Consider the following 12482-nt stretch of genomic DNA (forward strand, 5'->3'; position numbering starts at 1 on the left):
TATGAGAGAGATGTATTTTATTCTGATTTGATGTATATTTAGAATATAGGAGAAACCATCAGTACCATGAACTCTGCTCTTCTGCACCTGTTGGTATTTTATTTTTCCATGGTACAGCTGCCAAGGCATATGGATGCTCTAATTCCTTTGTGCAAAGACACTCCTTATCATCATCTTTTCTATGAAGTAAATTTAGGCTAACAGCGGACAGGAGAAATGTGACATGAACACTTATTGCCTATCAGTATTCTAGCTGCTGCAGCAATTTCGAGCACCTGCAGTTTATCAAGTTAGACATAAGAAAGATTGACACTGTGGGAATAACAATCATCTAGACATGTCATTCTGTGGGCAATAACACATTTTTCTGCACTTTGTTTTAGGGAGTTCGGTGTTCAGCTTGAAAGTCTGTAGCATAATTCGTTAAGAACTTGTAACATTTATTAGCATAGTATGGGCATAAAACTAATATAAAAATGTCCCTTAATATTGGTATTCCTTTTCAACTTCGCAACCTGAATTTTCTTTTCTCTAAAACACCACTGAAACTAGCCAGGGTTATTGTAATGATTTCAAAGTATAGTGTCAATTAATCAACCCCTTCCTACTGTCTTGCTTGTTACTTAAAAAGTATGCAAGCAATATTTAAAGATATAAAGACCTTTATACACACCCAATATGAGAATGGGGCACTGCTATAGACTTTGACATGTCTGGAAGGATAAGGAGCCCAAAGTAAAAACAACACCAACAATCTGCAATCACCAATAAAGGCCTATTAGAAGTCATTTCAGATTTCAGAATACTCTTCTCCAACAACCTTTCCTGCCTCACCTGTGGTTACCCTGTGCTGCCTTTGCCTGCAGCAGCTGGAGAGGCCCAAGGCCCTGACAAGGGCTGTGGAGCCGGGTGTTCCTTGTCAGCCTCTGCCTCGGGATCTCAGGGGTTACCCACAGACACGCTTCAGGGTGATCTGAGCATATGAGACTCATTGCTTTCCCATGAATATGTAATGATGGGTTATGAAAGTGCCAGAGAGAAGTCAAAAAGACTCTCAAAAGTCCTCTAGCAAGGCGATAGTGCTGGAGTTTTCCTCATCAGTGTCAATCATTTCATATTCTTGCACAAAGGCTTCATGAAAGGCCTTTGGCATCTCAGCAGGCTAGGTAGCTTTCTTGAAACATGGTATTTGCTATTGATCTCATTTTTAAAAGAATACAGAAACATTAACTTTATGGCATAAAAAGAACTTTCATAGCTCAAGGAGAGAAGAAAACTCTCTCTGGGTTTGCATATGGGTCATGACCCGAAAGATACTGTTTTTCCTTTCAAACATGCCTGGTTTCTCAGCATGTCTTAACTACAGCAAACTGCATTTCCTGAATAGTTTTCAGCTACATTTTACAACTATCTTCTAGAGTCTTTTTTCTTTTTTTCCTCCTAAAGTAAGACCAAGCCCTAAATCCAAAAGAGTCTATTTGAATGTTGTATCATTTTCCTTCTGATTCAGCCTCCTTGTAACACAGCACCCTGAGTCTCCAGGCTTGTCAGGAATGGTGCTTCTCCCTCCCATTCCTCCAAGAGGTGGGAGCCATGTTGCCTCCAGTGAGGGTGCTTCACAGGCCCTGTGTGTTGATGATGTAGCTATAGTTCTTCAATAGCATCACCTGACTAAGTTGTCCAGTGACTTGTGTTAATACTGACTTCCATTCTCCTTCTCCCTTTACCTGCTAAGCTTACCAGCAAGAAATCTGCTTCAACAACTGCACTGTTTCAGAGATGTGACAGCATTAAGCACATCTTCAAATGGCCAAGCCCCGATGTTGGCCTCAGTAACTGTACAGCATTGCTTTGTGGTACAGTACACATCTCCCTCACTCCCAGGTCCCTTGGCCGTCAGTGGGAGATGCAGGCACTTCTGGAGCATGATGCACTTGCCCTGTCTCAGGTGCCCACTGCCAAGTGAGCCTGGTGGTCAGTGCCTGTGTCTCTCCATGGGCTGTATGTGGACCCAGGGCATTAACTGGGGCCTAACCTTACAAAGTGTCCCAACTTAGTTATCTGTATCTGATCAGACATTTGACAACTCTGCCTGTTGGCTTGAATGGGCTTTGGTTTGACCTCTTTTGCAGATGCAGTAAGACAAAAAAGGAAATTACTTTTTTTTTTTTTTTTTTTGGAACTGGCTCGTTTGATTGTCATTATGCCTACAGTGCGCCCTGCTCCTAATGACCAAGCTGATAGCTCTTCATTTAAAATTATTCCTTCAACAAGGACTCCTCCTAAAAGGCTCCCAAACTGACTATTTAGATAAAGCAAGATCAGGGCATTGTGATGCAGATATGCAGAGACATTTTTTTTCTTTAAAAAAAAGCCTAATTTCTGGGGTATCCTAAGCTCTCAAACAGAATGCTCAGTTGCTGTCCTGATGATGACAGGAGTCTCTGTGTCAATGGCATCTTCAACTTGACTGAATGAGACCCCCTTAAACTGTTTAACTTTTTTCTTTTACTGATTCTTAAAATCCAACTGACCACTGCTAACCAATATCTCAAAACGCATTACAAACATTTCCTGCCTCAACTGCATACCATTTCTGCCTATTTAGAACCTATTCCTGCCTATAAGACCATTCCTGCCTATTCAGAAACACTGTCTCCCTGCTATTTATAGATATTTATCCATGAACAAACAAGTGAGTCCTGAAGCAGGGGGAGACTCAATGATGGCCAGACCCTCCTCTGCACACCCTAAGTATGCAAATAAACAGGTACTTGCTCTATGATCACCCCTCACCCCACTCGGGGACCCTCGTGTGGCTCGGGGGACACCCTGCCTTAAAAACGTGTGTTCCTACGTACGTATGCATGTATTTATTTATTTATTTTCCAGGGAAAACCCTTTTCTGGCAGGCGGCGAGGCTGCCAGCAGGGGTCAGCGTCTGCCCGCGTACCCGCAGTTCTGCCGCGCTGGCGGTGCCGTGGTTTTCCCTACTCACTTTTCAGCTATTTTTCTTAGCCAACCCAGTAGTTTTGCACTTTCTTGGGATGCAACTAGACATTTTCGTTCTGTAGAGGAGTTGCCACCTGGGCTGCTTGGTGTTGCTCCTGTGCTGTGGTTTGCTGCCCATGGAGTTGCAGTGATGCAGCTGTGTGACAGGAAAATAACACAAGTTATTTTCTTTTGTTTGGTGGCCTGAAAGTGGTTTCTCCCCAGAGTTACTTGTCTTTTGTCTCATGGCCTGCAAATGGTGCCCCCTGTTAAGATATTTGAATCAGGTCTATACAATAAGCTTGCCCACTGCGCAGCCCTCCCCGTCATGACCATGACCATCACCATTATGACCAGCCCCAGATCTTCCTCGCTTCCTCCACACACCCTGTCACCAGCCATGCCCGGACCCTCCACAGCTTCCCTCACTACTCCTCTTGAAGCAGACCTCCAATTTACTCACTCTGACTCTCCAGTCCACCTTGCCCCTTTCCTTCACCAGCTGAGGATCTCCTATCCTGGACACCACCTCTCTGCAGCGAGGGACATTTGTCCTGCCAGGCCATTGCTCCTGTATCTTCCCTGAGCTCTGTGGTCGCATATGGGATGCCAGTCCAAAGGAGGCAAGGCACCAACAAGGTCATGGTCCTGTGTGTGAAAGGTCTGAGAAGCAAGGTGTCAGGGCTTTTGCTGAGCTGGGAAGTCAGTAAGAGCTGTGATCCATCAAGGGCTGCCTCCCACCTGCAGAAAGCCACCAAAGAGCAGCCACGATCTTGCAGCAGTGAGATTTATGGGCTTCTACTGTATTCCTGCGAGGCACTGTGGCTGGAGCCCTTCCTCACTTTCCTGGACACACGTGGGCCCATCCCTGAGTGACAACATAAAGCGTGACACAACACAGCAAACAGCTCCATGCTGTCTCACCTCCAAAGAAAAGAAGACCCCAAAGACACTGAAGGAAAAGTAGTGACAATCTGTTGTGGCCAGCCCTGCTCTGTAGTCTTCCCACTCAGTCACACAAGGGAGGACTACTCTGTGCAGCATTATTCCATGCAATCCCTAACGCCACCCTATGGGATAATGGAGATCCTGTAGGATAGGCACAGTTTCTGTGGAAAATGGCACAGTACTGGAATATACTGTCAAATCATGTATGTCAAAATAATTTGTTATACCCTTTAAGCCCAAACCAGTCTCAACTGCTTCCTACAGTTAGAAACACTTTCTGTTTATAAGACAAAACCTACCAAATAAGAGAATTCTTGCTTGTACATTACAGTGTTAGACATCCCAGGACCTTTTCTTCAAGCAAAGTAAATAAATATAATAATCATATTTTGGCAGTGCTGGTGTGGGGGCTTCTGTGTGTATGGTGTCTGTCTTTTAGGCTGCAGTTCTATGGAAAAGTTTTTCCCGAGTCTTGGGAATGGTTCTCGCCTGTCCCTTGGGCAGCACGGTCAGGGTTATGCATGGCAATGGTCATGCAGGAACAACCCTGCCATGGGAGGACTTACGAGCTGTAGTGCTGAAGCCCTGCTCCGTTTCTCAGGGCCACAGACTAGGAGTGTTACTCTCCTCCCTGCTGCTGAGAAAATTTTTAGGCATCTTTGCCACAGGAGGCCAGTACAGTATTACCTGTCTGACTTGTGGGGGAAGCTGTCATGAGATGCATACCCGGAGGGAGATGCACATATAGAAAGCTGCCTTGGTGGCACATCTACCTTGGGATGCTCTGTGAGCACTTTGTGAGCTTCTCAGCAGCTTGTACCTCTGGCCTCTGCTCCTGGCACAGGGGCAGGCTGAGAGAGGATTCGGTGGGAGAGAAGTTTATTTAGGCTTGGATGATGTAGAGAGCCTTCCAGGCAGGCGAGATCTGGCTTTAATTTGCCTTGGGAGAGAGGCTCCCTGGCACATCTGAGCCCTGGGGGGGGGTGAACATGACTCTTGCTTAAAAAGCCATGTTCTCCTTTGCCTAAGCCAGGCAGGCATGGTGGCATGCCCCGCTGGGCAGCACCACACATTCCCTCTTCCAGTAGATATTTTTTAGAATTTGGCTTTCTGCCTGGTAATGCAAAGGTGACTGAGTGTAGAGGTAATATTTTTTCCAGTCTTGGTGGGAGAAAGGCTTTGATGATTATGAGATGCAGAAGACAGAAAACATACTGCTTATGGACATTCTCTCAAGAGATGTCATATTTTGTAGCCTCATGGGCTCTAAGATTAAATTCTTCATTTTGATGGCAGAGATACTATGTGTGCTTAGTGACACTCAGGAAAATAATGCTTTAAATGATATACTACCAGCTACATCATTTGCCTCCAGCATTATGTTTTGCACTAAAATGCAGGCTACACAAACTCTCTTAAATAAAATAATTTAGATAGCCTGTTGATCTTATTAGCATCTGACAAACTTAACAAAAAAAGAATTCTGTACTAGTAATTTAAAAACAGATGTTTCAACTGCTTGGGCTGGGATGAAAAGGGTGAAAAAGGATAACAAATATTGCTTAAATACTGTTATTAGCCCTTTCATCAGTCAAAGTCCAGATGGGTGGTTGCTGGATCAATTTCTAGCTGTGGCTAAAAAACCCTTGCTGGTGCATGGCTCCAGACGAATCCGAAATGAACTTTCCTTGGCTAAAATCTCTCCTCACCTTCACATGGTAACATCTCACCTATGTCTCATTGCTGTTGGAGGCATTGTAAGATAAGAAAAGGAAGAAGAAATAAAAGTGAAGAAAAGTTCTGTAACTACAGAGAAATGCAGTCATTTGAGATTTTCTTGAATGGTAAATGCACCGATGTCTTAGAAGCTTAGATACCATGGTGATAGTTGCCTTAGCAATGTTTTAGCTACGTGGGTAATCACAATCAAACCTGTCTCTTGTGGCAAAATGATGCTGTATTATTTTATTTTTTTGCAAAACTTTTGTGAATGTGCAATAATGTGGTTTATGATTTGGTATCCAGGCATCAGGTTTTCTCTCAAGCTTCTTGTCCTTGGCATTCTTTTATTTTCATTGAAGTTAGTTCTTAAAATAAATGTCTTCCAGGCTAAGGCTCTGTACTTATAAGAGCCTAACTAATTTAGTCTTTACTCACCTCAAGATAAAACTCCCACTTTTTGGGGTGACGCAGGATCAATTTTAGAGGTTGTGTTCAGGTTCTCATCTTTAAAAAAACTAGTACAGATGGAGCTCATGTTTCCACAGCCTAACATCACTTGAAAGTCTGTATACTTTCACAGCAGGTGCTCAGACAAACCAAATGTTATGAAAAACCTAACAAGTGGGAAGATATCTCAATTATAATTTACAGTCTTAATAAAACCAGTAAGTAAATATACGTACTGAGATTGAAGACAAGAACAATTATATTTTCCATGTGCAGTTGGAAATATTTGCATTCCGAAGTTATCTATTAGAGTGGAAGGCAGGTTGTGATTTTAGCACAGGCAGCAGCCTACCAGGGGTGGCATAAGGGTATTGATGGGGTGGTGTTGGCCTCTGTGTGCTGTGACTTGGCCCACCCCACCCCACCAGCCTTTGATCTCAAAGTGCAATGCAACGAGCCCAGCTTTCCTGGACTTTCACTCAGGATTTTGTCTTGGATCACCAATATTCAGTGCTTTCCAGATAATTGAAAAGGCCTGGACCAGCTCAGCGATGGTGTAGTTGGTACTACATCAGCCATGTTTCTGCTCCTTATACTGGGTGACAAAGGGACTTCTCCCTTCAAGGAAATATCTGGGGGAAAGTATCATCTATCGAAAATTGAAGTGTCATTGGTGTTTTGTGATGTGTGCCAGCCATGCCCCAAAATGGGACTCCTGTGAAGGGAGTAACTTTGCTAACTTCTTTCAGTAATTCAGCACACTCTCCCTACTGCCTTCCCTTTCTTTCTCCTCTCTTTCAAGAAAACCAAGAAAGGACAAGTAAGCAAAGGCTTATTTGTTTTACAGGCTGCTAATGATGGGAAGAGTCAAATTAGTCAATCTAAGTGTGGGTCCTTATAAAGTCAGGTGAAGAAGGTTAGGATATGAGAACTAAGGATACTGGGAATAGAAAGGACTAGAGAAGGATATGCCACCCGGGGAAATTCTGATTTAGATTTGTCTTGCAAGCCCTTCTTGCTTGGAGCCAAGATCTGTGTTTCTATTACTGTGTATTTCAGTCATTCCTTTCAGGGTCCTCTATCCTCTTTGAGCTGTAAGGCTGGGGGAGCTCAAAGCTGCACAAAGCCACGATTGTCTTTCTGTTATTTCCATTTCCAGTGATTTCTTCTGCTGGGTCTATTTCCTATTACTGTGCTATTTCTGCCCCATGGCCCTGCAGGTCTACCTGCCTGTCCTTTGCTGAGGTCCCTGGAGGGGGGAGTGGGGACATGCCCCAAAATGGCTGCTGTCCCTGGTGTGGGGACACACAAGGCTGACAGGCCTGTGTCCCGGGCTCTTGCTGTCTTCTGTGGTGGCTTTGCCACTTTGCACTTAAATAGACCCATAATTAGGTTCCTCAGCATGTGTTCTAGAAGGGCTGCTCTCTAACTCAGTCTCCGTGTCTGATTTGGGCACTTTGTGGTATTCTGAAGTGCTTTTTTTTGTAACTTTTCATACTGAATTTTAATGATCAAAGTATAAAAGCTTTTTGACTGTTATGCACTAAGTTTTATTATAATCACTGTTAATAATCATATAATAGGACCTAATTTTCATCAAGGTTGGATTCACATTTCATAAGCACCGCTGGCAGCTGGTGAAATGGCATTTTGTCTCCAGAAACCTTGAATATCTGATCTCATAACGAGGGGCTGCTGCCTGTGGCAACACTTCAGCATGACAGTGGCTTTCTGAGGGAGTCTGTGGGCCGGGAAGGGAGCAGTGGTTTCAGTACAGCCATGGCACTGCTGTGGTCAAGGTAAAAGTTGTACAATGTGGTGAAATGGCATTAGCACAACCCCAGGTGTTCTGCAGGGGGAGCCTTTCTGAGCCTGTGGCCTCTGTGACAGTCCCTGCTGGACCCAGGCCTGTGCCCAGGTGCTGGGTGGCACAAGAGCTGGCATGTGCAGTTGCTGCATCCAACAGGAGCTTGGGTCTCACTGCCTTCATATCTGATTTTCTCAGCACATAAATCTCCTCTTCAAAGTTGGCCAGAATTTTGGTCCCAGTTCCACTTTCCCAATGTTAAGAGGTCTGTAAATCTGAGTTAATTCTTCCTGGCATAAGCTGGATTTCCACGCATGCAGATCTTGAAGAATTGGTATTTATGTGCTTCTGAAGTAAAACCCAAAGCTCGCTGATAGCTCTGTGGCTGCATTTGTTTCTCATTAACCAGCCACAATGCCAGCCCTCGCTGATCCATAAGTGATTATGGCTTATTGTGTGGGACAGGTCAATGCAAGTTCCTGGAAAATTTGTGGGAGAAAATCATGGCAGACATGGAAAAGGTCTCTTTATATATTTATGTGCTTTTTATAATGACTAATTTTGAAGTTGCAAAGAGGTTTAAAACTTTGGATTTATTCCTGGTGGGAATAAACCAACAAGAGAAATATCCAAAGGTGCACAAAAAAATCTACTGCTTGGCATTTTTAACACGCTTGTACTGAAGCAAACATTGAGTCAATTCAATTTAGTCCTAATATATTTGTTTTCGCTTTCTTTAGGAGAACACCCCCCAGGGACAGATGTACTTGGATAACAAAGATGACAGTACAATTTCTAGACAACAAGAGATGGAGCTGATTCAGACCCCTTCACACGAAACCGGTTTATCTGCAACAGTGGCATCCAAACGGGGGACGAGAAGTTGCAATGAGCTGCGGCTATTAAAAGAATATCATGGCATGGTAGCTAGTCTCGGAGAGCCACAGACACTTTGTGAAAATAGAGCAATAGGGGAGGATGACTGTGTTGCTTTGGGGAAGGACTTCACTCAAGTTCCCATACAGGGAAGGTAAGAATTAGGACAAACAGAATATTTTTATTCTAATTCAAATTAATTTTTAATTCCTTGCAGAGAAGATATGTATTGTCAATAAAAAATGTTTTTTCTCCCACAAAGAGAATGGAAAGCTTAATGGGACATCAGAGCAGTCTTAATTGCCTTAGGAGGGTGGTGGATCACTGTATTTCTGAACTAATCTCAGCTTTAATAGCAGCTATGGGCCCATTTTGCTCTTTTCAAGATTAGACATGTGGCATTTCTTCCCTACTTGGTGTCACAAAGTGTCACAAAACATACAGGGATAAAGCAGTCTTCAGGCCTCAGCCCCCATCTTTTTCAGAAAGCTGCACCCACCTTCCTGCAAGGGCAGGCAGTAGCTCCAGGCCTTCTGATAACACTTTTCCTGTTGAGTAAAATGTAGTCACCGTGAGTGATTCAGGAATAGGCGTAAAATTAAAGAAATATCCCTATGCCGTCTTACAGACAAATGTATATCTGATGTTTTATAGAAATATTTGGGTTTGGGAAGGGATCTCCTGAAGTTTCTCCTTGTTTAATTTTTACCTCTCTTGCTCCTGTGAGATATAAATCTCACATATATATATATATATATTTATATTATTAATATTATTATTTTTTTGTGGAGATGAATCTTATCTGGCTTGTAGTGTATACTTTAGCCAATGTATGTTAGTTGCAATTAAAATACTATTGTGATCTATGTGACCTCTCTATTATGAGTAATTACCCTTTAATCAATGTGACTACTCAACAGAATGCAGACAAAACCATGGATAAACCTTTGCAGGTTCACAAGATTTTTGATGAGTTTCACTGGAATAAGTACTGACTTTTAATGTCAATTGTTCTTTTGCTTGCAATGAAACCTACTAACCATTAAAAAAGGAGGAGAGTAAATCCCCCCCCCCTTTTTTTTTTTTCCCCATAAAAAGGTTCACTAAACTGGCATGTCTGTATGGTTTGTTTTAATGCATCTACTTAACTTAAATTGCTGAATTATCTTTCAGGGATAAGATTCCTAGGCTTTCTGAATTGTTCGAATGTGATCTGAGACAAGACTTTCTAAAAAAAACTATTTAACAGAACAGAGGATTTATCTCAGTTGCAAAAATTACCTTTAAGAAGGTGTTCTTGAGTTAACTGAGGTCCTTTTTTTCAGGGAGGTAGATATTCACCCTATTCTGGACTGAACATTTTCATTTGACTGCAGCATAATCCTGTAGGTATTTTATGGTGTGTGTGTATTGTCTTGAGCTGCCTACCTGTCAAAATGCTTTCTCATTTCCATCACATATTGAAGAACAATACCCTCCAGATTTTGCTACATTGCATTAGTCTCCCTGGGCTCTGTATGAAGACTGGACCATCCACAGTGGTCCTGGACCATGCACAGAACATCCTTCACACTGAAATAAGAGTCAGCCTTTTGTTAGGAACAGACTTCCTCCAGTACTGCTCACTATAGGAAACGCAGGCATGTTCCTCTGAACTGCACAGCAAATGAGGTCTAGTGGTGTTCAGTGGGACTGCATCTGTCTGAGGTGTTTATTTACACTGAACTGCACTGTGTGGTATATAGTGGTCTACTAGAAATACAGGTTTTAACATAGTGCAAAACACCTTTGAAGTTTGGATTTTGATTTTGAACTTCATTCATTCTCCTCAGCCTTTGCATAATGGATCGATCAGGCTCTTTTTTCATTAATATCTCAGTATCATCTTGGTACATGAAAGTGCTTTTCAGCCCATAGACATCATGCCATGACACCTTCCCGAGTCCCTTACCTTGCAGGAAGGTTTGACACTGCTCTCTGGCCATGCTATTTAGGTTAGCCCTGACATTTCCAAAAGCACAGGCTATTTTCTTCGATCTTGTCTCTGCATGTACAAGCTGTGTCCACAGAGAAAGGCTCTTCAGTCTCGTTGGTCTCATCAGCAGCAGTGCTGCTTCCACAGGAGAAGCCAAATATATCTTTGTATCAACCAAATCTGAAATCCTCCTTTTTGATCCACTGGAAGGGGGTGATGTCAGCTGCTTTCAGCCTGGAGTTAGTTAGCTTCAAAGGGCACCATAGAAATAAATTTTTCTATAGAAATAAGATGAATAGTAATCCCTGGTAACCAATTACTTTATGATGCCATTTAAAACTATGTTACCGAAAAAAGGAAGTCCTTCTTTGGAATATAAAAGCAGTGGAAGAGTGGGTAATAAAGTAACCAGACCCTGTGGCATTCATTTCATGTTGTCCTTTTGGTCCCTCTCTTTTTTGATGTAATTTCTGTCTGTACCTCTTTTAGGTGGTCAGATAATAATGGTGTCTTCTTAAAAGAAAATAAAAGAATGATGGCAGTTGTGCGTTGAGTATATTGTGAACTTTTCATGAGAAATTAGACAGTGAAAAAGAAGGTGATGAAACCAAGCCCTAGAATAACTCCACTGAAGTTATATTTAGATGAATTTGTCCCTGGAATTGTTGGTTATTTAATGAGATAGTCCTTGGAAATATTTTCTTTAACTTAATGCCTCATTAAGAAGATAAATCCCCGGGATAAAAAATAATATATATATTTTTTTGAATATGCTTGAATTTGTGTTTCATCAGGCAAAACTATTTCTCTCAGTATTTTCCTGTCTTTCAGTTTCACTTACGTAATGCTCACTTCTGTAAGGAAAGGTAAAAACAATCAAGCAAATCCATCTCTTCCTTATCCTGAATCTGTGGTCCCAGGATCAGTAGGGAAATGATTGGTTTGCAATGAGAAGGTCAGTGAGTTAAAAATCTCTATTGAATTCTTGGTTTGCACCAATACAACAGAAAGATTGCAATTGCATTTCCTGTTAGTTGGAGAAGCTGGAAGAGGATAAGCTATTGTACTCTATTGTAAGAAAGTGAAATTATGCCTTTAGGAGTAAGGGATTATAAATCTTAGTTTTGATTTATAATGATGACACATTGCTAATTTAAAGGACATTTATGCGACTTAGAATTCGATGTCAAAAGAAGACATGGTTACTGTCTAAATAAGTAAAATTTATGTGACAATTTAAAAGCTTCTTCAGACAGGGGAAAAAGACTGAGGAAAAAATAGCTCAAAAACATTCAAAACATTCTTTATGTGTCCTAAGACTAATTTTGATCTTTGGCTATTAGAATAAAGTGGGATTTTCTTCTATTCAACAGCCACACAGAGAAAGCAGTTGTCTTCACATTATAATTGCATGTTTAGTAGCAACCATTCTGATTTTCACGTCAATCATGCAAACATTGGAGAAGAGTCCAGGACAGATAAGTGACTTCACAGCAAACTGACACATACATCTTTGTCGTGTAGCTTCTAGTGATATTGCTCACTGCTTGACTGGTGACACTTTTGTCTTTCTTTTCATTTCTTATCAGTAGTGAACGTTTCTGAGTTTTGAATTTCCTGTGAGGATCCTGAAATGATGACACTGCAGTGAACAAGTAATATCGAAGAAGTCACGTCTTTGCTAATTGATCTAATGTGGTTCATTTGATTTCGAAT

At 41.9% G+C, this 12482-nt stretch overlaps 1 protein-coding gene across 4 annotated transcripts in view; it reads left to right on the plus strand.

The window, feature by feature from the left end:
* Positions 1-12482, plus strand: part of OCA2 (OCA2 melanosomal transmembrane protein) — a 205264-nt gene that overhangs the window by 16105 nt on the left and 176677 nt on the right. For 3 of the 4 annotated variants that reach the window (XM_040535542.1, XM_040535559.1, XM_040535534.1), the window contains exons 2-3: positions 2674-2770; positions 8656-8945. In XM_040535542.1, the coding sequence (XP_040391476.1) occupies positions 2684-2770; positions 8656-8945 (377 nt within the window). In that variant the 5' untranslated portion in view covers positions 2674-2683. The remainder of the gene's footprint in view (positions 1-2673; positions 2771-8655; positions 8946-12482) is intronic. The other variant, XM_040535549.1, reaches the window with a different exon arrangement.

This window comes from Cygnus olor, chromosome 1 (genome assembly GCF_009769625.2).
Source record: "Cygnus olor isolate bCygOlo1 chromosome 1, bCygOlo1.pri.v2, whole genome shotgun sequence".
Classification (NCBI taxonomy): domain Eukaryota; kingdom Metazoa; phylum Chordata; class Aves; order Anseriformes; family Anatidae; genus Cygnus; species Cygnus olor.